The sequence below is a fragment of the Macaca fascicularis genome, chromosome 2, assembly GCF_037993035.2.
Source record: "Macaca fascicularis isolate 582-1 chromosome 2, T2T-MFA8v1.1".
Lineage (NCBI taxonomy): Eukaryota > Metazoa > Chordata > Mammalia > Primates > Cercopithecidae > Macaca > Macaca fascicularis.
The window spans coordinates 16852907-16880130 of NC_088376.1; the positions used below are offsets into that span (position 1 = coordinate 16852907).

Here is a 27224-nt window from a genome sequence, read left to right on the forward strand (position 1 = left end):
GTTTTATTATCTATATGACTTTGGTAAAGTCACTTAGCCTTAGGCCTCATGCTCCTCATCTATCAAATAAAACATCGACATCAGTCTTTTCCATGAATTGCAGGGAACACTAACTAAAAAAAAATTAAAATCTTACAGTGATTAATAAATTAAATATGGTAAATACTAAATAAAATTAACAGTTAACTGAAGAACTTGTTAAGACTGTAACATGGTAATGTGTATCAAAAATCAGTATCAAAGAATGTAGTAAGCAGTCTTTTCCCAAATTCAAATTATCAAAGATTATTTTGTTTAGAAGGGTAATTTCTGGAATATGTGGTTTGCAGAACATACTTTGGCAAAATAATAATTTCTTTGTGCTTGCCAGGTATGAAGTTTGTTCCATATTACAGGGAAACCAAAACTTATCTCCCTCAAATGGGGAAGATTCTTCACTCCCTTTCCAAACAGAAAATAACAGCAAACTAATGAGGGAGCAGAGAAAGAAGAGTATAAAAGGAGAACAAATCAGTTTTCTCCTACCTTTAGAGAGGCTGAGGAGAGATGGTCAATACTGAACTATAGGGAAGCTTTAGTATCCTTAACATATTTAAAATAACTTAAATTTCTGTAAAATAATAACATGCACTAAATGCCTCAGAGATCAGCATGTTTGGTATACTCTATTTTAAAATTTATTTTGAGAATACAAATGTCAAAAATACTTTTATTAAATTTTAAATGGGCTCATTTTGTTCCCTGTTTTGCAAATGAGTCATCCGTAAAACAGGGGAGAAAATGGCTGTTCTCCCCCCCACCACCCCCTGATTCACAGAAACATTTTTTTCACTGTTTTAAAATGGCTCATTTTCCCTGTGTTACTATGCTCAACCTGGTGAAATCTTTTTGCCAAACTACTTGACACCTAAACTTTATCACAGTAACATTGTATCAGCATTATTATAGCAAGTATGTTATACTTTAGTTTACTTCTTAAGCAAGGATAACTACCTCTTCAAGACACTTAAAGTGGAAGAATTCGGGGCAGGAAAGAATAAAAATGAATGAGGCTCAATCATGCAATGGCTGGAATCACCACTCCTGTTCCAGCCAAACAGGAAGGTAAACGACTAAACATTACTTGGTCAAAAGTCTCAAGATGCTCTGTATTTCACTACATGTCCAAGAATCTTTCCACTAAGTATTATTATTTCCACTCTGTCTTTGAATGTTAGATCCAAGAAATCTGAGGTGACATGAAAATAAGTCATGCTGCCTGAAGCACTGTTTTTATACTGCAGAGATATGCTGAGGTGCCTTCAACATATAGAATTGTAAGGATCAGAAACTATACTTTTACACAGAACAAATCTTCCTAATTTGAAGGTTGGGAAGAAGTGTCTACAAATTTATTAACGTCTTTTTGTACTTGTTCAGGCTGTTTTATCCAACGCTTTGCATTTTGGAATTCAGAATTGTTCTGTGGCATTTCAGTTTAAAGCAACTGAGTTGTACTTGATGCATGCCTGCAGTGTTCTTCTTAGATTGAGTCTTGTTCTGTCATGCAGGCTGGAGTGTAGTGGTGCGATCTCAGCTCCACAACCTCCGCCCCCCAGGTTCATGCAATTCTTGTGCCTCAGCCTGCCAAGTAGCTGGGATTATAGGCATGCATCACCATGCCCAGCTAATTTTTTGTATTTCTAGTAGAGACGGGGTTTCACCATGTTGGCCAGACTGGTCTCGAACTCCTGACCTCAAGTGATCCTCCCAAAGTGTGGAAATCACAGGTGTGAGTCACCGCACCCGACCTACAGTGTTCTTTTTAAAGTATATAATGCAAACATTTGAATATTAATTATAAATCTCTGGCTTCTATTATAATTTTGAAAAATATTTTGACACTACATTTAAGATGGATTTTGAATATGCTGGCAGAACCTGGTTGATCCAAATGAATAATTTAGAGAAAAAAAATTGAGGAATAAGGAGGGCAGGTAAAACTAGAAAGAACTTGGCGCTGAACTTACTGCCTACTCTGTCACTCTGGGCAAGTCATCTAACATCATATGTCCTCAGTCTACTCATAGCAAAAGTCACAGTTACATTAAAATTTACCACAAGTAAATAAAAGTAATTGTAAATTCTTCCAAGCCTCAATTATTTAGAGGGGAAGGGGTATAACAGGTAGGTTGAGCAAAGCATCATGCTGATTCATAATTGTACACCTTTGCAAATGCTATTCTTTGCAACAAAAATGTCACCCTGGAGGCTGACTTCAAGGCCTATCCTTTTAACATACTAAGCAGTACTCTCTCTTCTCATCTGTAAAACTGGGGCAATAAAATATCTAATAGGATTGCTTTAAGGACCAATTAGCCACAAACTGGAATAAGATATCTGCAACAAATTTAACCCAAACTTAGGATGCAAAATACATATACATAAAACCTCCTACTAAATTAGTGAGACTAAACAACCCAATTTAAAACTTTGGGAGAGACATGAACAGATATTTTACAGGACATAAAAATGATAAACACATTGTGGTGTTTCCAAAGACGACCCTAAACAATTCTGCCCCTACCTGTATATGCATCTCCTCTCAACATTGAGCTAAATCTGTGTGTATTTTGAGAACAACAAAATATCATTGAAGTTACTTGTGTCTATTTCAAGCTTAACCCTTAGTTGACCTGGCAGCTTCCTCCCTCTTTGAAATGTTCTCTTTCTCAGAACCCCGCTGCAATGCTGAGGCAGACTAAGCAGTCACATGGAGGAGTCAAAAGCCCCAGCTGAGATCCCAATGGAGTAAGACTCCAGATGACTCTCAGCTGTCCAGGCATCCCAAACATTCTAGTCCCAGCTCAACAGCCTACTGAGCCTCCAGGTGACTACAATCATCTCAGCACCTCAGCTGACACATGAAGCTGAAGGACATCCCACTCAACCTATGAAATTGTGAAATAATAAAATGCTGTTTTGTCATTAAGTTTTGGAGTGGTACATTTTCATAAATAACTGAAGCATATTTTGACAAAATCCCACACACAGGTATATACCCCAGCAAACATCCACACATATGCATCAGAAAACAGTTTTAATGTTCATAGTAGCATGTTTCATAATAGAAAAAAACTGGATATTCAAACATCTGTCAACTACCAGATGTATAAATGAAAGTCAGAGAGAAGGATAAATAAGCTAATATCATTTTTTAAGCTCCAAACAAATCAAAAATTAGCAATATATTGTTTACAGCAGGGGCGTCCAATCTTTTGGCTTCCCTGGACCACAGTGGAAGAATAATTCTTAGGCCACACATAAAATACACTCACGATAGCTGATGAGCTAAAAAGAAAACACACACACACACACACACACACACACACACACACACACAAAACCCCACAAACTCCTAATGTTTTAAGAAAGTTTACAAATTTGTGTTGAGCCTCATTCAAAGCCACCCTGGGCTGCAGGGTAGACAAGCTTGGTTTACAGATATATACATGTTAGAGTTTTATTAAAATATGGCAATGGACATGTTAAACAAAATTCAGCATAATGTTGCCGAGTCCTAAGGGGGAAACTAAGGGGACAGGCTAGAGAAGAAACACAGCCAGACGTAAAATTGGTAACGTTCTGGTTCTGTAGTTGGTTAGGAGGTTCACAAGTATTTATCATTAAGTTTTATAATTATATATAGAATATGACAGCCCATTTTATATGCAAGTTATATGTTAAATATACTTCAATTTACTTAAAAATTTATAACTTTGTATTATGTTGTGATTCTTATACAGTTATATCACTTAATGTTACACACTTTTTAAACGTCCAGAATGATTTCAAAAGGAAAACCTTTCATATAATAGCTGTTTATATCTGACACTTCATTTAAATGCAGTAAATTATTTTAACAACCAAAATAAAGTATTTAAACACGTGAAAAGATTTTTCTTTCTAATGAAGTGACTGATTTTAACAACTTTAGAAAAAAAATCTTCATTTAAAAAGATTTTGGTTGCTCCTCAAACTCATGACTTATGACTGGCCTTTACAGTTTTAAGATTAGATTCATTTCATCTACTTCACAGTTTCATTATCCTGTTCCTTCAAATGCCAGAAAGCTGCTTAGCATATTAAAATAAAAGCCTTCTTTAGCGATGGTCTAGAGTAAAAATAATCTTGGGATTGAAACTAAACTTCTATGGAACAAGGTTATTATATTTTAAAAATTAAGAGCATATGCAACGTTCCCCCCTCCTCCCCGAGATGGAATCTTGCTCTGTCACCCACGCTGGAGTGCAGTGGTGCAATCCTGGCTCACTGCAACCTCTGCCTCCTGGGTTTAAGCAATTCTCCTGCCTCAGCCCGGCTAATTTTTGTATTTTTAGTAGAGATGGGATTTCACCGTGTTGGCCAGGCTGGTATGGAACTAGCTAGTCTCGAACTCCTAACCTCGTGATCCACCTACCTTGGCCTCCCAAAGTGCTGGGATCACAGGCATGAGCCACCGCGCCCAGTGGACCATAGGCAATGCTTTAAGTTTCAATGTAGTCAACAAACCCTGCTCACTGTAATAGATTTTTTAAAAGCCACACTGATGGACAAAGATTTGTTTTTAAAAAAGCACACATTTTTAAAAGCAAAAACATCTAGTGAGATCATTACAGCATACTGTTTTAGGATTCACAGGAATATTGCTATTATTACATGGAATGATTCTATAACTAAAGAACTGACCATTTTGTCAGGATTCAATTCATAATAAAAGAAAAATAAAGACTTTATATCTGGTTTATTTAACTCAAAATATCTACAATATTCAATGATCCTCTCCAGTAATTAGACAAAAACAAAGCTATTTCCATTGCAAAGACACTTTAATGAAGACAAGCAACTTATTTCATCCCTAATGAGTATTTTCATTTAGTATCCCTTTAACCTCTTACGGGAAAGTTTAAATGAGATCAGTCAGAGCTGGGATGGTTTCCTAAAGTGTTGCTTAATTTGCATATTAATTCACTATAATCATAAAGTTAAATCAAGAGCCATGAAACCAAATGGATCATTAATCCAACCCCACCCAAATTCATCATGTGCATGAATTTAGTATATTCTAACTAATGCCTATGTATGCAATGATAATTTCAATTCTTACTATTCCTTCGCATCAGAATATATTTCTCAAGTTCAATTAAAATGGCAGCTTGTGAATTTTACTTCTATTGCTGACATCTGTCTTTTTTCATTTCTCATTTGAAAAGAATAAAACTTTCATAACTCATATGGTTTTTGGATATTAACTAGTTTGTCTTCTCTTATTCAATGTTCCCTAACTAGTGAGTTAACACTTGAGACAGACCTCTCTAAGAGTTACTTGTACTTGGAAGAAATACTCAGGAAACTAAAATCTTCCTCAAAGTTCTTCCTAAGTTATCCATCCAGCCATTCATCTCCCAATTGTTGATGGCTGTCATGATGCTCACATATACCACTTCTTCCATAAACGTTACCTCCTTTCTTCATCGTCAACTCTTTCTTTCTTCTATTAAGATTAATACGACATATTTATTGAAAGTGGGATGATGATGTTCACTGCACATGTGATCTTACTGACATCACAGTCAAATCCAAAATTTCAAAGTATTGCACAACAGAGACTTACCATAGTATTACTATTATGACCAAAACATAAAACGTGGTTATCATTAAAGGATCTGTCTTAATATTCATTGTGCACTAACTATGTTCCTAATACTGTGTAGGATATTCTAGAAAGATCAGAAAAATGTTCTTGCCCTAAAGAATCTTTTGTCTCTCTACAATAATAGTAATAAGTTATTATATTCATTGGAGGAAAAATGAGCACCAAAATTTAAATCATCATACCAGTACGCTACCAACTTTGGCAAAGAACAGTAGGTCTCCCTGAGTGTTTTTACATACACAGGTGTTAAAATCTCCAAAACGGCTCTGGCCTAGGTAGACAAATAAACTCCTAAGTAAAACTTAGTTTGTTTTGTATTAATAAAACCTGTACCTAGACCTCTCACGTAAGACACATATGATCAACTGTGATTTCTGAGAGAAGTAGGCCTGGAATTTATCTCTCTGTTTGTTTGTTTGTTTATTTATTTATTTATTTATTTATTTATTTATTTCGAGACGGAGTTTCACTCTGTCGCCCAGGCTGGAGTACAGTGGCGCGATCTCGGCTCACTGCAACCTCTGCCGCCCGGGCTCAAACAATTCTCCTGCCTCAGCCTCTCGAGCAGCTGGGATTACAGGTGACTGCCACTGCGCTTGGCTAATTTTTGGGGGGGGTGTTTCACCATGTTGGCCAGGCTGGTTTTGAACTCCTGACCTCGTGATCCACCCGCCTCAGTCTCCCAAAGTGCTAGGGTTACAGGCATGAGCCACCACACCCAGCCAGCCTGGAATTTTTCTTAATAGTCAATATATCTCAGAAAAAAATCTACATTTGAGGAATTCATATAAGAAATACACTAGAGGCGTTAAAATAGGTTAAATCACCCAGTTGGACCATCATCCAACTAGAACCTAATTTGAGCCATTTATATTACTCTCTGGCAGGTACACATGGGATTTTGTGAAGATGGGACACAGTATGTACACCTACCCTAAGACACTTGTTTAAATATTAAGTTTGAATTCTGTAGAAATACTGGCTGACTAAACAAAGTTTGAAGAAAGACAGTCCTAGATTTAAATTTTTCTTTAATAAATAATTATGACAGAAATGCAAAATTGCTAAATCTACACAAATAAACAACAAAATACCTAAAAACCAACCAGGATTGACAATCTCTGCAAATACATCAATACAGCAAACACTCCATGCTTAGGGTTTTCCTAAATTCCTCAGCTCAGACCTCCACTTCCAGTATTCTCTTTCTTGCTTTCAAGAAGTATCAACCAATCCCTCCTTTACGCCAATTTTAATATACAATACTTTAAAATAATAGTTGACAAAAAGCCATCATTTAAAAACTAGTCATTTTGCATTTATCTGATTATCATTTGTCTCCTGAAAGACACTGATGTCTCTCTCTCCCACCCACTTTCTTAAATTCTTGGTTTCTGTAGATAAATTAAATCTCTGGACAATTAGTACCTTAAAACAAAGCCGTCAAAGTTACTCTAGTCAAGGATGACTCCAGCTCAAGGGTTCAGACGTAAGATAATTCTTTTAAATCTCAAGTGAAGAGAAGAATACCTTCCCCTTCTCTTTCCTAGAGGCACTTCCTGCTATTAAAGAACAGGCAACCCCATCAGGTGAATAAGATACCTGGTTAGTCAAATTATTGCTGAACGTTATTACTTACATACTGTCAACGATCCTTTGACCAACAAGGATGAATCTTAAAGAAAATGCTCAGCCAAAAAAAAGAAAAAAAAAAAGAGACACAAAAGCCACAACTCCATTTATCTAAAGTTTAAAAATAGGCAAAACTAAATTGTATTGTTTAGCAATGCACACAGAGTTTATCACCTATGAGAAAGAGGAAGGATGTCATCACTATAAAGTCAGGGGGTGGAATGGGTTGAGAAACACACCAGGTTGTCTAAGGTGTGGCAATGATCTTGATCTGGATAACAGTCACATGGGTGTTCATTATACTTTACATTAGATTTATATTTTTCAGGATGTGTCATACTTCATCATAAAAGAAAATTGTTTTAAAAACTGAAACTGAATTATCTTTTCTCCTCTAATGAAATCCTTTGCAGAACTCATTTCTTTGCTCTTGTTTATAGAACCATTTAAGACTTATTTTCAAATAATATAACTGTACAAGAGTGCTGCCTTCCAACAGTTCTGTACTCACTCCATTTCTGATGTGGGTTACATAAATAAGATGTATAATAGTTTACTTTAATAACAAACCTTCCAGGCTGGGCATGGTGGCTCATGCCTGTAATCTCAGCACTTTGGGAGGCCGAGGCAGGCGGATCACGATGTCAGGAGATTGAGACCATCCTGGCTAACAAGATGAAAACCTGTCTCTACTAAAAACACAAAAACTAGCTGGATACGGTGGCGGGTGCCTGTAGTCCCAGCTACTCGGGAGGCTGAGGCACGAGAATGGCGTGAACCCAGGAGGCGGAGCTTGCAGTGAGCCGAGATCGCACCACTGCACTCCAGCCTGGGCAACAGAGCGAGACTCCGTCAAAAATAAATAAATAAATAAATAAAATAATAATAATAAACCTTCTTAAACAAGGTATATTCTACAGGTGTTACTGGTATTTTAAGAACAGGCATCAAATAATAAACATGTGGTGTGCATGGTGGTCACGAGTGGGTTTCCAGTTATGATCCTTTTCTCCAACTCCTTATGGCCTGTGTTCTCCTTAAGACAAATTTGGTCAGCAACTAACAATAATTTAAGCTGTGGATATACTAGAATTTTGAAAAATCACACTACACTCATTTTAATTTTTTTTAACAGTGTGGGCAAAAACATAAAATTTTACCTTCGAAACTAGTATTTGCATATATATGTATACCTTATATGTTACAACATTATCTATCTATTGCGGGGGTGGGGGGACAGAAAGTAAAACAAAGCACCAATATTTAAAATTCAACACAATTCATTTGAAGGATTTTATAGGTTGGAGGGGCTGCTAGATATCACTAAAGAATACCATACTGGGGAGAAAAGTCTTTAATTACTTGAGAGTAGCTAATAAACCTGTAAGGCATGGAAAAAAAAAAAAACACCCCAAAAGAAAATATTAACTTGGTTATCAACTAATCATTAATACTTTAACACACTTTACTAATATCAACAAAACTCCTTTAAATATGTCTTTATGCAGTAACATTTCCCTTTTAATAGGAATGAGCAAACAAGGTAAAAAAGAAGAAAGTTTTAAAACTTACACTGCTAATTTATGGAGATTACAGACAACCAGTACACACAATTTTTTAAATAATCAATTCCAAATAAGTAAAGCTTCACACAAAAGCTCTATTTGTTTCCATATCTAAGCCTGAATTGTCAACATTTACAATATTGTAAATTTAAACTGAGTGGTAGAAAGTAACTTCCCCTCATCTTCTGAAGTAACAATTTCAAACAACTTTTCAAAATATTCCCTTCTACAGCAAACACAGACGCAAAGAAAATGGAAAAGAATCTAGCCAAGCTATAAATGTATCACCTTTGAAAAAGTATTATCCTTCTGGTCCTTAGCTTCTTAGAAAATAGACAGGTGGCCAACATATACTCTTAAAAATCCTGTGGGTTATAGAATTCTGAGTCTACTCTGAAAGTTCAGCTCTCCATCTCCCAATTCCCTTAACTGGCACGGCTTAAGACTTCCAATCTCATTATTATGAACTTTTTACAGACAAAATAAATCTTAATATTCAGTTGGATTTGATCATCTTTTCCTCTCATTCATTCAGCTACTCTCTTCGAAGTTTCTGAAAATCCCATAGTAATTGAAGGTTAAAAGTCTTAAAACCATCAACTCATCTCTTTGCTCCATCAAAACTATCAAAGTAATCAGCTACTATCCAACTAGTAAGCTTAGTTAGCTACAGCCCAGATTGTGAAGAGGTATTTTGATAGACCAGTATTTTAAGACTTGATTTGGGGCACCTGATAAAAAACATAAACAGAGGACACTTTTAGTTAAGCTGGCCCTGGAGGCAGAGGGTGTAGTAAGAACAGACTTTGGAGTCAGGCAGACCTGTATCCTTCAATTCTTGTGGGAAATACTGAATTGAATTATCTTTTGTCTACGGAAATAAAAGACATTACCTCATCTCCTCAATTCTAAGATGTCATTGGATTGTAAAACACTGTAAAAACCAAGCATCTACTCATTTAAAACAAACATTAAAGTTATCCTGCAACATTAAGTTCCACAGAAAGTAAAGAATAGACACAGTTGAGAGTGGTCAATTAGTGCCAACTGTCACAATTTTTTAGAGATTCGTTTGTCTACATATAATAGCACAATCTTGAACAACACAAAGAGGCATTCACTAATTCATGTACACCTTATATTCCAAAACATGTTTACATGTTTTTCATTTGAAACTATGAAAGCATTTTTCCAAAGACATAAAATTCTAAATAGTGGTTAGTTAGATTTCCCGGCAAGCCTACAAATGCAGATTAATGTATATTTACTAAATATGCGAGCCTCTGGGGCAACTGATCCTATCTCCCCCAGCACTAACCCTCACCTCCTAATATATTCCACTTTAAAAACAAACAAAAAAACCCTACAGTATTACCACTTTCTATCAATTTCTAAATTCCCGGAAATTACTCCTTGTCAGAAGTAGGTAAGAGGAGGACAACAGAAGCCTTCTCAGAAGAATTACTGGTTTAAATACAAAAAGCATCCACCAAAATCAGGTAGAGATGGTTGAAGACAGAGTAGTTGGAGAACCATTTACATGTTTTCCCCTTTCAACAGCATTAATTTGGCCAATATAGTGTATCTGTGGGTCCTATATCATTTGGAAATGTTTTTCTTTTTTCCTATTGCAGGGATTTACAGAAGCCACTTTTGCAATCACACTAAAGCTAAACCATTACCTCTGGATGAAAGATGACAGAGACAACAGGCTGACCTATAAAAGTCTTCTAATAATTCAAGGAATTTAGGAGTTTCACATGAATTACACCTAATAAAACCAACATCAACATCAATATCCATCTATCCACTTCAGAGTTTCTTCTGAGACACCAGATTCAGCAAAGTCAAGTCATTTAACAGATGTGGAACTAATGCACTGACAATGCACTCAGGTAAGCTGCTAACCAAAACCTGGAATGATGGAATCTAATCCTAACTTCAGTCTGAGGATACTGAAACAGCATTTATATACAAATGTTCAAATAATATAGAAAACAAACACTATGCAGAAATAAATCCTCTTTATCATGGCACTGGGGAACAAAGATGGTATTCTTCATATCATAGTAAACAATGTCTGTCTACAAGCAGGATTTAAAAGTAGTAATGGACAGGAAGATATGCTAAAGCAAAATATTAATTGTAGAATCTAGTTGGTGAGCGTGTATGAGTGTTCACTATAAAATTCAACTTTCTTGTGTATTTGAAAATGTTTGTAATAGTTTAACAATAGGTCTGTTGAATTGTGGGGTCTTTATAAGCCAACTGCAGTATTTTCACTCCCTAAGATCATTAAGTCTTAAAAGTAAACAAATTGAAGGGAAAAACATGATTTGGTCACTTGAGAATAATATTAACCTTTCCATCCTTCATTTCTGAGAGCATGTGTGCACAGATGAATACTAAGATATAACAATAAACATAAATGTTAACATTTTCTCAAACTTATTGAGAGTACAAAAATTGATTCGGTACAGTTAAGTTAGCCCATATTTATTAACAACTGGGTCAGAGATTATTATAAGTAAATCCTTATATGGAGTTTCTAATGTTTATAACCAACGTTGTCTTTATGCAAACTATTCATGGCAGTTAAGGGGCACGTAGTCCTACCCAAGTTAGCCTTTAAGATATGAAAACTCTAAAAAGGGAAGAAAAAGTCCCAAGGGCATTCATGACAGACCCAACTACCCTAGGGACCACACTTCATGAAATCCATGATTACTACCTATGGAAGCCATCACGCTCAACCGAAATGGGAGTAGTACCAATCTTATCATAAATTTACACAATTTAATTGCCAATGAAATCAGTAATCAGTAATAGTAATACCTGGTCTGAAGTGCAGCTGGACTGCTGATGCTAATGATCCCACAGTCAAAGTGACTTTTTAAGATTTGGGGACGTTTGTGTTCTAAAACTGGTTTTGCTACCAATTTGTCCTCTTCAGAACTGAGGCCTCTTTTTTTCATCTGCAAAGTGAAGGAAAACATGGAGACCTCAAAGTACAGGAAGTAGTCCCCAACTTATAACAGCTTATGTTCCAAAGGTTTATCACTCCTTTGAAAACATATCTATACTAATTAACCAATTTATACCATAGTTTCTTTGGAAAAATTGCACTCTAAGTTCCAACTCTAAATCGCAACTTTCTGCCCAGCAAAAAGGCATCTGCTGCATTTTTGCTAACTACAGCCAAAACCTAACGCTCAGAGAATTCTCCCTAGGGAGAACCCACTTTATAACCTGCGAAGGCAGGAAAAATAGACAGTTCTCACATAGGGAACTTCATTGCTTCTATGGGAAAGGCTACCACAATTTAACAAGATAATGGATAAGGAAAAGGTATCTGGCTAATATAAAGTAAAAGTATTATCAGTTACAATAAAAATATGTAGAAAACGCATTTTGCTCCAGATAAAAAGGTATAGTTAAGTACTATTAAAGTGGTTGATTAATCAAATGTTTGGCAAGTACAGAACACATATTTCCAAACTGCTTCCTCCTATCTGTTCAACTCAGCTGATAAGGGAGGAATTACTAAAGTGAAGTCAAATTGTTACCAAAAATGTTGCTAAATTCTAAAGTGCAGTGTATTTCAATAAATAAATCACACACCACCCCTCACGACAACTGGTAAGATATATAAAATAACTTGGGTGACAAATTTAAAAACCAAGTATAACTCTGTGATGAGAAGTCACTTTCAGCAGCTAACTTGAGTCTTTTACACAATTTAAGAACTACTGTAAAATTTAAAGAAATAGCTCACAGGGAAAGTAAACCCTTCACTTAAAACGACTTTCAGAAATGAAACCACTGATAGAGATATGGAAAAAGAGGTCAGGGAAGGTATGAGCAGGCCAGAATAAATTGGTTTGTGGACGCACAGCCTGAGAGTAACATTTAAATATTATTAAAGGTCTGTGTCATTGCTATATATGATGGTGATCTGAGCAACTCCCAAACTAGAAACACTAGAGTGTTCACCTACAGACCAGTTCAAGTGTTGCGACTATTAGCAGCTATAGAAGAAAACTAAATATTTAAAAGCCCAAAAACGCTTTAAAAGCCCAAAGTAATAATGGCAGGCAATCTACACATCCCCCTCCTTTTAACCTTTTCAAAAAGAATGACTGTAAGAATTAGGTAAGAATGAATGAGATGCCTAACTACTTGAGATCTTCAAAAGACAGAAAAAAAAAAAAAAACAAGAAGTAAACAACTTTTTTTTGTCTGAAACTTGATTCTCTCATTAAGTCACCTGAATTAGACGTTAGATTCATACTGACAAATCTCCATTCATGGTAAGGCATAGGGACATTCCATTATTCTGTAAATCTCCTTACTACTAAGCAGGATTATCTAACATTATGAATATAAACATTTAATTAAGAATAAATGTCAATATTAAAACTATATGCAGAATACCTAAATTAAGTAGCTCTTTAAAACAGATATATATACTTTCAAATGGTACAAACTTAGCTAAATGATAATGTGTCAGAAATACGTTTTCACATATCAAAAAAATGAAGCAAAACACATTTTCTTTTTTGAGACGGAATTTCGCTCTTTCTTGCCCAGGCTGGAGTGCAGTGGTGCGATCTTGGCTCACTGCAACCTCCATCTCCCGGGTTCGAGCGATTCTCCTGCCTCAGCCTCCCAAGTAGCTGGGATTACAGGCACCTGCGCCACGCCTGGCTAATTTTCGTATTTTTAGTAGAGAGGGAGGCTTCACCACGTTGGCCAGACTGGTCTCGAACTCCTGACCTCAGGTGATCCGCTCGCCTCGGCCTCTCGAAGTGCTGGGACTACAGGCGTGAGCCACTGCACCCAGCCAAACATATTTTCATGTGCATGAAAAAGAGTTATGCCCTCCAAACATATTGTTGCAACTGGAAAAAGAAAACTTTTAATTCTTGACTACACTAAAAAAAATTAAAAATAAAAATAAAAATAAAAAAATGAACCACCTTATCTGTTGAGCAACCCAATAAGCCTTTTCATTACTGCATTACTCAATTTTAGTGGGGATCTTTGGCTGACTTGATGCAGATTTCTAATCTTAAAGAAAAATGACAAAACTCTCATCATTAGTTGTGAATTTTTCTGCAATCTTTAATTTCAGCCCCAGAGTTACTATTAAACAGTACTTAGCCTTCTATTTTTAAAAATGTTACTATGGAAATAGTCACAATTTTGTTACCTGAAATGTTTGGTCAATCATGCATTTCTGCTATTTTAATCTGAAAAGAGAACTTTCTCTTTTCATATTGTCTAGTAAATACTAGCTTTCATTTTCTGGTTCCAATTTCATTTTTATCTAATTTGCTTAAGTGTTTCAAAATAAGACCACCTAATATTGTGACAATAAGCCTTCACAAGTATTCTTAGGCTCATAAACAGTCCACAGTAACATATTTTCTTCTGTGATTGCACGTTAACAAAAAGGTTATTTTTTTTAAACTAGTGTTAGAAAACAAAATCAAAACTTCTAAAATGTAATGAAAACATTTCATGGAAGATTGTCACAGTAATTAACTGATCTAAATTGAATTGCCCATGAGTGGGCCCCTATGGTGTTCAATAGATGTTGCAGTATCAATTTTTCTCTCCTTAACAGCACAACTTAAATCTGATATATTACTATACAGGTAAGTCACCCCCCGCCCCCGAACATTTATTATCTATATAGTTAGTAACTCTCAAAAAAGATTCTCTCTCTCTGTATTTCAAATGATAAAACAAATATCCTGAAATTTAATTAGGTCTAACCGTGAGGAGGTAAGATTAACTCAAGGCTGACAGGTCTACAAAATACACCACTTTAAAAGGCATACTCTCAGGGGGAAAAATCCTAACTCGAGTTGGGCAAGTTGTGAAAAAAAAGTTAAAGCAATCTTCCCATCTAGATAATTCACAGACCAACGTAGTGTCTAAGTTAGCTAGTGCCGTTAAGAGTGGGGTAATTTCCTTTACACTATGTGCAACTTCGATATTATAATCTAGGACTCCCATCACTGTGGTACTCTTTGCTCTTATCCACAAGCCTTCCTGCAGACCAATAAAGGAATTAATGTAATGCTTTCAGATGTTGTGCATAACACACTAAGGGTGACAGTAGCTAAGAGAGTAAGGATCTTGTTCTAAAAAGCAACCCAAGACGATAGTGGAACAGTAAGGAGCTGAGTGCACTTAAGAGCTCTGAAAAAAAGCCACTCTTTAAAATACCTAATGATAAATAAATAAGAGTAGCTAGCTTTCAGATCACTTTCAGGGATATTATTTCCTTCCCTCCAACACGCCACTCACTCTCCTTTTCCCTTCTCGTATGAGAGCAAAAAAATAAACAGTAAAAGCGTAAAACTGCCAAGGGTGAGCAGCCGGGGTTCCAGCACATCTGGACCCACCTCCGGCGGCAACAGGGCAGCCCCCTGGCCAATTCCGTCTGAACTAGCAAAAACGCGCCCGCAAAAATGAAAGAACGCGAAAGCAGCGGGCGAGGAGGGCGGGGAATCCGCCGACAGTCCGCGGAGGAGCTACCTGCCGGCTCGTGGCGTGGCGGGTCCGGACTCAGCGACTAAAGCCGGCTGCGAGGGGCTGCACCCACACTCCTGGCAGCCGTCGCACTAGCCCGGCCGAGGGTCAAGGTTTCGCTCCCGGACCCCGACGCCCCGCCTCAGGCTGCTCAGGGCAAACTTCGCCCACGGGCAGGGGGCGCGCCCGGAGCTCCCGGACCCGCGCCCGCCTCAGCCAGGACGCGAGCGGGGCTCAGCGGCGGCGCGGGGCCAAGTCGAGGAGAGCCGCGGCCGGCAGAGGAGCGGGTCCCGGTTTCCCGCGGGCCGCGGGCGGGGGAGGGGCGGCGGGGCACTTACCACGGGTCGAACTCGTGGATGATGCTTTCGAAGCGGATGACGGCGAAGAGGCGGGAGCTGAAGCCAGCAAGCCAGGCCAGGAAGAGGATGGTGAAGGAGAGCAGCGACTGCCACCCAGCCGGCTGCGACAGTCCCCCGGACAGCCCCGCGGGGGCCGGCTTCGGCGGCGCCGCGCCGCCAGCCTTGTGCGCGCACTGGGCCCCGGGCCCGTGGTGGCCGTGCCGGCTGTTCCCCAGGGCCATGAGGCCACTCCACGGGGACGAGTTGAGGGACGACTTATGCTTGCTCTCCGGGGCCGAGGGCTCCGCCATGTTGTGCCCCGGCGGCGGGTCTAGCTCTCCTCCTCCGCCGCCGCCGCCGCCTGGTGCGAGGGGTGCTGGGCGGGGACCCGGAGGAGGAGGAGGAGGAGGAGGAAGAAAAAGGAGGAGGAGGGAAGAGCTCTGCGCGCTCCCGCCCTCAGCGCCGCGAGGCCGGGGGACTGGGGGTGGAGGAAGCGGCGGCGGGGAGTCTCCGCCTCAGCAGCGGCCGCGAACGCCGCTCTCTCAACCCAGATGGCCCCTGCGCCCCGCTAGCCATCCGTATCCCCAGTGCAGCTGCGGCGGCGGCGAAAGCCGACGGGACGAGGGCGCCAGAGAAGCAGCAGCAGACGGAGGCGGCACCACGGCTCTAAGAAGCAATGACATTCCCTCTCTCGCCCGCCGCCCGCCCAGCCGAGAGGAGCAAGGGGAGGAGCCCCCTGGAGTCCGGGCGGAGCTCAAGCAACCTCTGACTCCGCCCCCGGCCCGACAGGAACTGGCCCCTCCGCCTGTCACAAAGCGACAGGTCCGTTAGGGGGCGGGCCCAGAACCGCGGCGCCCACCAATAGGGGCGCGAGCTAGGGCGGTGCTCGACCCAACCGTCTCCCACTTCCCCTCCCTCTCCCGGCCTCGCGCCCATTCGCCCGGAGCGGCCGAGCTGCGCGGCTACGGCTTCATTGTCAGTTGAAAGACGCGGTTTCGCGCGCCTGTGCGGTCGGCGAGGAAGGGTACTAGGCGGCTCCGCTAGGTTCATGGAGCAGAGCTGGGCTGAGGGGCGGGAACTGCGGAGCGGCCTCGGTCAAACTCGGCTTAAAGGGCGCTGAGAGCGCCGCACCGACCAGCGGGACGCTCGCGGGCTCTCCGCGGTCGTGACTTTTAACCCGCTTTGCGCGGAGCCCTCACCACGTGACGGACGCGCAGGCGCATTACCATAGCCCTCGGCGCGTGGGTCTGGCCGAGGGTCTCTGCCGCCCGCGGCGCTCCTTGCCTGGCGTTGTGAGTGAGCCCGCGGTGGCAGTGACATGGCCTGCCCTGCTCCCTGTACTCCACGTCCCGCCTCCGGCTTCTGCGGCCGCGGGAATCCGAGAATGTGAGCGAAGACAAGTTTTCCGGCACCGGAAACTGGTTGGAGCCGGCAAGCGCGCCCCTAGCTCCGGCAGGCAAAATGCGACCTTCTCTCGCCCTTTGTCGTTTGTACTCCGTATTGCAAAAGAACTGTATGTTCACTGGAAATATGGGAAAATGCAGAAGTGCATTAACGGCTGCATACATTCCGTCGAATGAGTGAAACTAACTTACCCTGGACGTTAAGCTGTTTCCAGTTCTTACTTTACTAAATAACAACGAAGATTCTCGTGCACGAATTTCTGCACGTCTACCTTGTATTTGTATACCTTCCATTCCTTTCCCCACGTCCCCCCTCGTCCGCTAAAATAAAGTGTTACCAGATAAACTCAGGGCAAAATGAGCCTAAACTAAGTGAGGTAGTGGGGAGACTCGGATTGCTCTGATATAAACCCCATAGAAAGTACGGAGCTTTCGGCGTAATCGGTGCTCAGTAAATACTTGTTCATGTCAATTCACAGCTAATTGTACATTTTATTAGGTAAGTAACATCTGGATATTAACGGGCATACTAGTGTAAAACTATAAAGGCCCTGAATTATTTTCTTAGGTGATTCAGATTTTTCTCTTTAAACTACAAATTGTGTTTCAGTATTAATAGAGGCCTTTTCAAAATGTTAGATAAATGAACTAGCTCTTTTGAGGTAGCTCTTTGAAAGTAAGGCAACTCCAGCTACCTTTTTAACCTGCTAAGTGGTTACGTTTTGTCTTGTTTCCTTAAAAAAACCGTAAATAGTCTTATTAAGGAAAGAATGAAAAGGTTTCCAGAAATAGATTTTCCCACCAACAATTTAATAGCCGACATTTATTGAACATCTACATTTTAAGGAGAATTAAGATAAAATATTAACTGCCTCTGTTACACAGAGAAAGACGACATGCTTTTCCTCGTAGCCCAAACGGTGATGCTGAAATGACAGCCAAGGATTTTTGTCTGTGTTCCCTGAACCAAAGTTTTATCAGCCTGAAATAAAATTTGTGTTTTAATTTGTTTGGATATTTCTATTTTATTGTCTTTGTGTATCTATTCCCTATTAAGTTCTATGTTATCTTCTTTTGCTTCCTGTTTTGGCTGTTTAATGGCCATAGGCCTGGTCTGAAAAGTGACAAGGCTTAGTTCTAGTCTAAGTCTTCAAGGCTAAGTTCTAGCCTATGGTTGCTTACTAGTCATGTAGCATTGGACATGTCGCCTGCATGGGTTGCCCTTCCTGCTGTTAAAGTCAGTTGTTAATGTTAAAAAAGATAGCTTATTTGAAAGCATTTTAGGAAATTGTTAAGGAACGTGCAAATACAGGGTAGTGGTAAAGGTAAAAAACATGAAAACCCTTTGATTTTTGACCTTCATTTATTCACTCATTCATTCAGCAAGTATATATTGAACTCCTTTATGCCAACCACTGTGAGTGAACTGGGATGCACTGGGATTCAGCTAGGAACAGGAGAGACGTGCCTCCTACTCTCACAGAGTTCACCAGCCAGCCCTAGGAAGGGAGGTACTAACCAAATCATCACATGGTTCAGGACCAAAATGCAGGGTGACAAACACTGTGGAGGACAGGCACGTGGGGAATTTGATCTACATGAGAAGGATGAGAAACATTACCCTGAGGAAGCAGCACTGGGGGTGATGATGAATGGACTAGGAGAAGGATAATGGAACACGTTACGTAGACAGAGAAACACATGCAAAGGCTCTGCAGTGGGACGGGAGGCATACAAGGAATCCAGAAAAGTGGCTGCAACACAGACAGTGGGACAAGGTAGAGTAGGAGTCAAAGGAATGATCAGATAGTGTACGTCCTTTTAAGAGGTATTTTTTGCTTCATTTTAACTTCAGAATATGGAGAAGCCATAAAGGGTTTTAAGCAGCATGTGGTGTATTTGAGATAGAGGGAGAGAGTTGATCAGATGTGTGTTTTGAAAAGATTACCAAGGCTGCAATGTGAAAAGCATTTTGGAGAGGAGACCAGTAAGAGATCTCATATCTACCTGAGAATTCAGAGGTTACTTTTGTGAGGTATATGCTATTGTGGAACCACTAGAGAACTCATAAAAATAAATTGCAGCATTGTGAATTCGCAATTTCTAGCCTATCAACGTGGAAAAATCGTTTACAGTTTGTGCAAGAAGCTTGAATGTGTTTGCCTTTTTGCACTTGAGGTTCTTAATCCTGCTAGGTGCTTGTAACATCCTCCTGAGTTCAAATCTCTCAGGAGTCAGATAGTCAAACACTGTGGGTGCAACGTGATGAGCAGAGTGGTGTGGAATCAGAGGCCCAGCTTCCAGGGGAAGGGAGTATTTGAGCTGAAACTTGAGGGATGAGCAGAAGTTCACAAGACACACCAGGAAGAGGGATAGGGGATTCCAAAAAGGAACAAGGAAGTCCTTCAAATTAATACACAAAGTTTAATATTAATGAAGGTGCATTGGGAGATGAAACTGAAAGAGAGCTAAGAACCAGATTATCAAGGACTTGTCTGCCTGGTAAAGGAGTATAAATATTATTCTGTAAGCAGCTGGGACTCATTGAAACATTTTGACCAACAATAACATGATCAGACTTGGCTGATGGAAGAAAAAAAATGACAGTAGTATGAAAGATGTACTAGAATGGGTGAGAGTAGAAGGAGATAAATAAGGAAGCATTTACAGAAGTTTAAGCAAGAGAATTAGGTACGAAAACTGGGACAGACAGTAGGGCCCGGAGAGGAGAGGACAGATAGGAGAGGTATCAAGAGGGTAGAGTCCAGAAATTGGTGATTGGGGTAAAATAAAAGTAGGGTTTAGGACAAATCTGGAGTTTCTGGTTTGGTTATTTGGATGGAAAGTGATGTCTCAGAAATACGAAGCAAAGGACAAGCAACAGGTTTGGAGGGAAGAGGATCAAATCAGCTTCGGACATGTGATGTTTTAGGTCCCTGTAGGATACCCAAGAGGAGCTGGATAACAGACACTTAAAGAGATGTGATGCTCAGGAGGAAGGGTTTTCTGGGAATAAAGGCTTGGGACTCCATGGCTATGGGTGAAATTTTGCTGGAATCAAAGTTATAGACAAGGAGAGAAGGGTTGAGGGTAGAGCCCTAAGGACCTCCCAAATTTAGATGTGCCTATAGGAAGCCCAAATAGAGAAATCAAAGAGAAAAAAGAACCAGCAGAGAGAGTGATGTCCCAGCAGTGAAGAAAGGGAAATAAAATGAAGTCAGAAGTAGCACAAGGTACAGAGAAATGGAGTGTGACACAGCTGAAAAGTGTACCTTTCTTTTGGCAACCAGGAGTTCACCAATTACTTTAGCAAGGTCAATTTTAGTGGAGTCATAGGGGCAGAAACCAGATGGCAGCAGGTGAGAAGGGATCAGTGGCAAGAGATGTGCAGGCAGGGAATGTATACCACCTTTTCTAAAAGTCTGGTTTCAAAAGCACAGACAGGACCACCAAATCAGACCAAAAAAAAAAAAAAAAAACCTAAATTATGATCTGCAGTCCCTAGCATTTCTCACAGTGATCAAGAAAAGATTTAAGTGCCTGTAATGTGTCCCAGGAATGACACAGGTCAGAAAGTGGGCTTCATTCTTCCTAGAGAAACACAAACAACATGACATCTGCGCTTGTACCAGACACACCACACTAGGGGTTGCCACAGTCTGTCACATAATTGACATTTGCAAATATCTAGAGCGGAGATGCACTGTCACATTTTATCTTTATTTGCTACCCTTGAAACAACGCCACACCCTAGTCTTAAGATTCCAGATCATATATAGCAAATTAATTTTCTGTTTTAGTACTTCTGAAAATTCACATTTCTATGCCCACTATCTCATGATTTTCATAAAAGGACATTGTAACAGTGAGGCAAGCATTTGATTTCAAAAAGGGCCAAAGGATAATGGCTTAAACAAATAGAAGTTTATTTTCTCTCATAAAGTGAAATCTAGAGAAAGGTGGTTGCTGGTATGAAGTCACTTGCTCAACAAAGCTTTCCACTTTTTCTGTCTTTATACTCTTTGCTGGATTCTTGGATGTCATTTTCACCCCCTTTTATGCTGTCCTTTGCATTGCATAGCAGAAGCTGAGGAGTACTTTTCCCACATTCTTTTCTCATATGACTCCATGTTACTTTTTGTCAGTGAGGGGAGCTCAGTCGACAAAAAAGACAGAGGATTTCAGATAGAAAAGAAAGAATGGGCAAGTGTAAGATTTACACATCTTTTTGACTGGTGTGCCACTTACATAATTGTCATTGACTAAGACAATTTTGGGGAGCTTTTTGGAGATTATTGAGAACTGGAGCAGTTTCCTAGAGAAGTTCTGAGAGCTTCCTGCTTTAGTCCTTCAGGCTAAAGTTTTCAAAGTCTCCTTCATTGACCTTGACCTTCAGGCAACAACTTCCCTTATCTTTATTCCCTATGGTCTTTCAACATTAGTGTAAATAATCATTCTTGATTAAACCTTTTATTCCTGAAGTACCTAGAGTATCTCTGTTTTCCTGATTGAACCTAGTAATACACTTTCAATTCACTTAGCATATTAGTTTTCATTGTCTTGATTATTGCCTCACTATTGTAAGATAGCTGCTGCAGTCCCAGACATCACACGGGCACTTGAGGCAGAAGGTTAGGAGACAGGAAGATGCCAATCACATATGTCTTCCTTTTTTAAGAAAAACATTTTCCCAGAAATTATTTTAGCAGACTTTCTCTTAGAGCATATTGGCACCACCACCTCTCATGACCATATTGACTTTATATTGCTCTAAGTTGACAGCTTCATTTCTTTAGGCATGCCTGGTTTTCCTGAGAACACAAGCAAAAGTCCTGAAATTGGTTTCCAGTGGCTCTGATTAGTCTGTCTTAGATCATGTGCCCATTCCTCTTTTTCACTTTGGGACGAAGTCTCACTCTGTCTCCCAGGCTGGAGTGCAATGACATGATCTCAGCTCACTGCAATTGCTGCTTCCCAGGTTCAAGCAATTCTCCCGCCTCAGCCTCCCGAGTAGCTGGGATTACAGGCACCCACCACCACATCGGGCTAATTTTTGTATTTTTAGTAGAGAAGGATTTTGCCATATTGGCCAGGCTGATCTTGAACTCCTGACCTCAGGTGATCTGTCCACTTTGGCTTCCCAAAGTGCTGGGATTACAGGCGTGAGCCACCACACCCGGCCTATACACTGACGCCTGACCAAGTGCCTTTACCAAGATAATAAACACTCATTGGTTTAAGCCATCCTGGAGAGGATGCACCATAATTAATTCAACCACTAGTGGCTGTTTGGGCTTTTACTGGTCTTGTGCTACTACAGAAAAGGCTGTAATTAATAAATTTATGCAGAAGGAATTTTGCCTAAGTGGAAGAGTGTTGATTGGAATTTCCATAAGGAAAATTTGGTATAGGTATGTCCATTTGTAATTTCAATAGATAAGTTGTTCTCAGTGAGGGGTTGTACCAATTGCATTCCCACAATGTGTGAGAAGCCCATTTCTGAGGGCTCACCGAGTGTAACGAACTGTTGGCTTTTTGCCAACAAATGAGGTACAAACTGGTAGTTTTAATTTGCATTTCCTTTATGAGTAAGGCTAAAGGTACTTATTTAATATTTAAGACAGTCTTTTCACATCCTCAATGAGGCAGAATTGCCATTACTGATTGTATATTCTTAAGCATAATTATTGGAAGAGTATGCTCCTATGTTATGGAAACCATTAACATGTATAGTTTTATTTGCTAGTTGCTCAGAAAATGAGGTCATCTGTATTAAATTCACGCAAATCCGTTCTTGCAAAATAAAAACTCTTCTACTGTTCAATTTAGCATATCCCCTAGATTATCTATTCTAGATCATGTACTTCCTGAAAGTATCTTTGAAGCAATGAAGCAATTTTTTATGATGTGTTAAGAAATTCAGATAGAATTTTATCTGAATTTCTTGTAATGTCATTACGTTGTGTGCCTTCCTGATGTCTAACTAAACTGTCCACCTTTTCCTGAGAGCTTTATAGAAGTAGATGAATAAATAGGTAACCTCAGCAAATGTTTTCTTTCAATGCAGTTTAACTACAATTAGAGTGCTTCAGATGTGATACCATCACCTATGCCCATAGATTTGTGTTCGTATTTTTAAAATTGTAATCCAAGCAATCACAGAATCAGTATCTGCACTATATTTTTAAGAGAATGTATTGTTATGTTCTTATGTGGTTGACCATAAAATAAGTCAGTGAAGTTCCAAACAGAAACCTATAAAACAAAGATTTCAACCTATAGGTGTCAAGAAAACAGAAGATTTGAAATAGGGACTCTCTCTGGCTTAACAAGAGAACTTAATATGTTGAGCTTCAGAATTACACATTTTTAAAAATTCTTCTACTTGTTATTGTTGTAAATTGTTGATATCTCAAATGTTTAATTTTCAATTTAGTTACAATAAATTTTATACTGAAGAAATGTATTCCACTTAATAATTACACATAATAAATTCATTTACTAAGGAATTAGAAGGGATTTTGTTGGTTATTAAATTAGTGACACAATAAAGAATGGAAGTTGCATTAGCTAGAAGTCATAACAAAGAAAACCACATTATAATTTTAATAATAAAAACAAAATTAAAAGGAGCTGAAGGGACCTACTTAATATATAATCTAAACATCTAAAGCATTGGACATGCATATGATTGGGGTGTTATTTCTACTTCTGATAGCGGGGGTTTCTCAGGCCCTTTGAGTTTTCAAAGAACAGAGTTATATTTGGGTCACTGGGTAATGGAGTTTATTAAAAAGGATACACAGAGGAGTAATGGACAGATATCATTGCAGCTGTACAGCCATACATCATAGAAAACGGGAATTTATTTCATACAGCAGTTCTGGTGGCTCAACAAAACTCTACTAAGCCAGCAGCATGACCTGTCATCTTCCCTGCACTCAGCAGCTCCCTACCCCACACCCTGTCCAGACACTTTCTCCAGTGTTCCGCCGTGGTTTCCTCTGTGACTGGCTCTCCTCCCCTAACTCACTCACTAGACTCTTAACATAGACTTCCCTCTGGCTCCTACTGCTCTTATTCTGCCAAGAGAATAAGAAACACTCATTGGTTTAAGCCATCCTGGAGTTGAACGGAGTTATATTTGGGTCACTTACTGATTGCCCCCTCTTGAATATCTCTCTGCTTCTCATGAAATCTTTGTGCATCTGTCTTAGATAAGTTTCTTCAGAAGCAGAGCCAGAACTTCTGTGTGATTTGTTAAGGTGAGTTATTAAGTGTTCTCAGGAAACATCAGTAGGGGAGGGAGAAGGTTAACAAGCCAAGCAACAATGCAATCTCAGGCAAAGACCATGGAGAGTCCTTTAGTTTCATCCCAGACTAACACCTCTCAGTCACTGACTAATTGAGGAGATGCATGAGCTTCTAGGCACTTCCAGCTTTCTGGTCATTGGGAAGAAAAGCTCCAGGGAAGGGTACGCACAAATGCTTGTGTAATCTGAGAATCTTGGATATGGATGGAACACTGCTTCAGCATTCCTCTCAAATGCAAGTATGACTCAGATTGGAGCTCCCAAGGAGAGAATATGTGGTTGGGTCAAGAAGTTACCCTCCAGTATAGGGCTCTCTTATTGGGTTGTTGTATGGGGTCACTCGCTCTATAGGCTAGGAGACATTGGCAGACTTTTAGATAAGGCTAATTTCTCTGGCCTTGTCAGTTGTGGCTAGGGTAATAGGGCCACATACTGCAATATATGGTCACTTATGTACAATAAGCCTCCAATAGGGGTTTGTGGCTCTGACATCATGCTGAAGCCTCTTAGAAAAGAGCACAGTAACTGGCCTGCATCTTGTCTAGGCTGTTCCTAGACTAGTTTGTTGGCACCTAGATATATACTTGTTACTTTGGTTTTTGGGGGGTGAGAGAGGTTCAAGTGTGTCTTGAAAGTAGCCACCCTCACGCCTGTAATCCTAGCACTTTGGGAGCCTGAGGTGGGTGGATTGCCTGAGTTCAGCAGTTTGAGACCAGCTGGGCAACATAGTGAAACCCCGTCTCTTCTAAAATACAAAAGAAATTAGTTGAGTATGGCAGCGTGCACCAGTAGTCCCAGCTACTTGGGAGGCTGAGGCAGGAGAATTGCTTGAACTTGGGAGGGGGAGGTTGCAGTGAGCTGAGATGGCGCCACTGCACTCCAGCCTGGGCAACAGAGCGAGACTCCGTCTCTCCAAAAAAAAAAAAAAAAAAAAGAAAGAAATTAGCCACCAACACTTTTGTTCTGCATATGAAAGAAAATACCTTATCATTTTTATTAGTTGTTATCATATTCTTTTAAATTCATACCTTTTTAAATTTTCCCCTAAACTTTGTTTTAAAATGTATTTTTGAATTTAAACAGCTTTTGGGGTACAAGTGGTTTTTGGTTACATAGATGAATTGTATAGTGGTGGAGTCTAAAATTTAGTGCACTGTCACCCAAATAGTGTACCTTGTACTCAAAATATAGTTTTTTTTTAATCCCTCACCCCCCTCTCACCTTTCCTCTTTCGGAGTCTCCAAAGCCCATTATATTACTCTGCGTGCCTTTGTGTACATAGCTTAGCTCCCACTTACAAGTGAGAACATACAATATTTGGTTTTCCATTCCTTATTTGCTTCACTTAGAATAATGGCCTCCAGCTCCATCTAAGTTGCTTCAAAAGACAGTATTTCATTCTTTTTTTTTTATGGCTGAGTAATATTCCATTGTGTACACATACCATATTTTCTTTATCCACTCATTAGTCAATGGGCACTTAGGTTAGTCACCAACTCTTGATCTCAGATTTAATTTTTTTAAATGAATGTTACAGTGATTATTGTTCATGTATGGGAAAGGGAACCAGTGCTTGATAGTTTCTCACTTAATTAATTTTTTACTACTATATTTCACAAAACAAGAGTACAGTAATGCTTACATCATAAATTCTTGGGGTGCTTCCTAAAAATGCTGCTTTTTGGGCCATCTGTTTAGTATGTCTGGGTGTACCCTAAGTACTCTGCATTTTCAGTCAGGACTCCAGATATTTTTCTCAAACTAATGTCAAAGTTTAAGAACCACTGCTTTACAAAGTACGAATTATCATCTTCAGTTTACTGTGAAGGAAATCAAAGCATTAAAAGACTAAAATATTTACCTGAGGTTACAAAACTAACACCAAAAGTGTCTCAAAGTTGTTTTTCTTAAAAGGAAGTTTCCACTGATGCATTGTTTGCAATATGAAAGTTCACTTGTTTACAAAAATGTTTGCTATCATCTTGAAGCAAATTTCAAGGTGTCTATGACTACATAGTGTCTGTATCTATCATCTCATTTAGTCTTAAGTGCAGCTTCCCAGTTGTGTGACTACAAAATCGTAATTTGAGTACTTCTACATTACTGCTAGAAGAAAGGACTTGAGTGCAAAGGCAGCAGCTGAGCAAATCTGTAAAATTTAAGGTGAAGGAATTGGTAGAAGAATACTATCAAGTGAATGAACTGGTGGTTCAGCAATTTTGTTCCAGATGGACAGTGTATATTTGGTTAAGTGCTGAGAGGGTTCAGCACAACATACATATTCCGTGTGTCAGGGCCAATATTGCTGTCCTATATGTAGGATAACCTGAGCGTGTACATGGAACCTTGGAGTGTTGCTTTTGATCCAGGTGAGAATGCAGGAATAGGATGGGGTTGAAGGTCGGTCATATCTGACGTATAATGCAGAGCTTGCATGTCTGGACCTGGTTGTATAGAGAAATGGCCATGTTTCTCCATAAAGTATGAATTGAAACATTGGGTAAAATCATAGCAGTTTTTCACCTCCAAATCCAAAGATTGGCCTGCTTGCAAAAAGGTGGAGCATAGTCCATAAAAATCTAATTTTCTTGTGTATTTTTGCCCGTAAGTCATTCTTCTATGGGAAAGAATTTAGAGATACCTTATGTAACAGGATCTGATGTTCATCCTTGCCTTATCTGAAACCAGAATCTGTGTTCCTTCCACTAAATTATTCTTTCATTATAAGTGTTGGT

General features: G+C 39.6%; 1 protein-coding gene across 2 annotated transcripts in view; it reads right to left on the minus strand.

The window, feature by feature from the left end:
* STT3B (STT3 oligosaccharyltransferase complex catalytic subunit B) overlaps nt 1-16451 on the minus strand; it is a 104319-nt gene extending 87868 nt beyond the window's left edge. The window contains exons 1-2 of one of the 2 annotated variants that reach the window (XM_045385225.3): nt 15774-16451; nt 11728-11867 (exon numbers count right to left, since the gene is read on the minus strand). In XM_045385225.3, the coding sequence (XP_045241160.1) occupies nt 11728-11867 (140 nt within the window). In that variant the 5' untranslated portion in view covers nt 15774-16451. The remainder of the gene's footprint in view (nt 1-11727; nt 11868-15773) is intronic. The other variant, XM_005545559.5, reaches the window with a different exon arrangement.
* Between the last annotated feature and the right edge of the window lie 10773 nt (nt 16452-27224).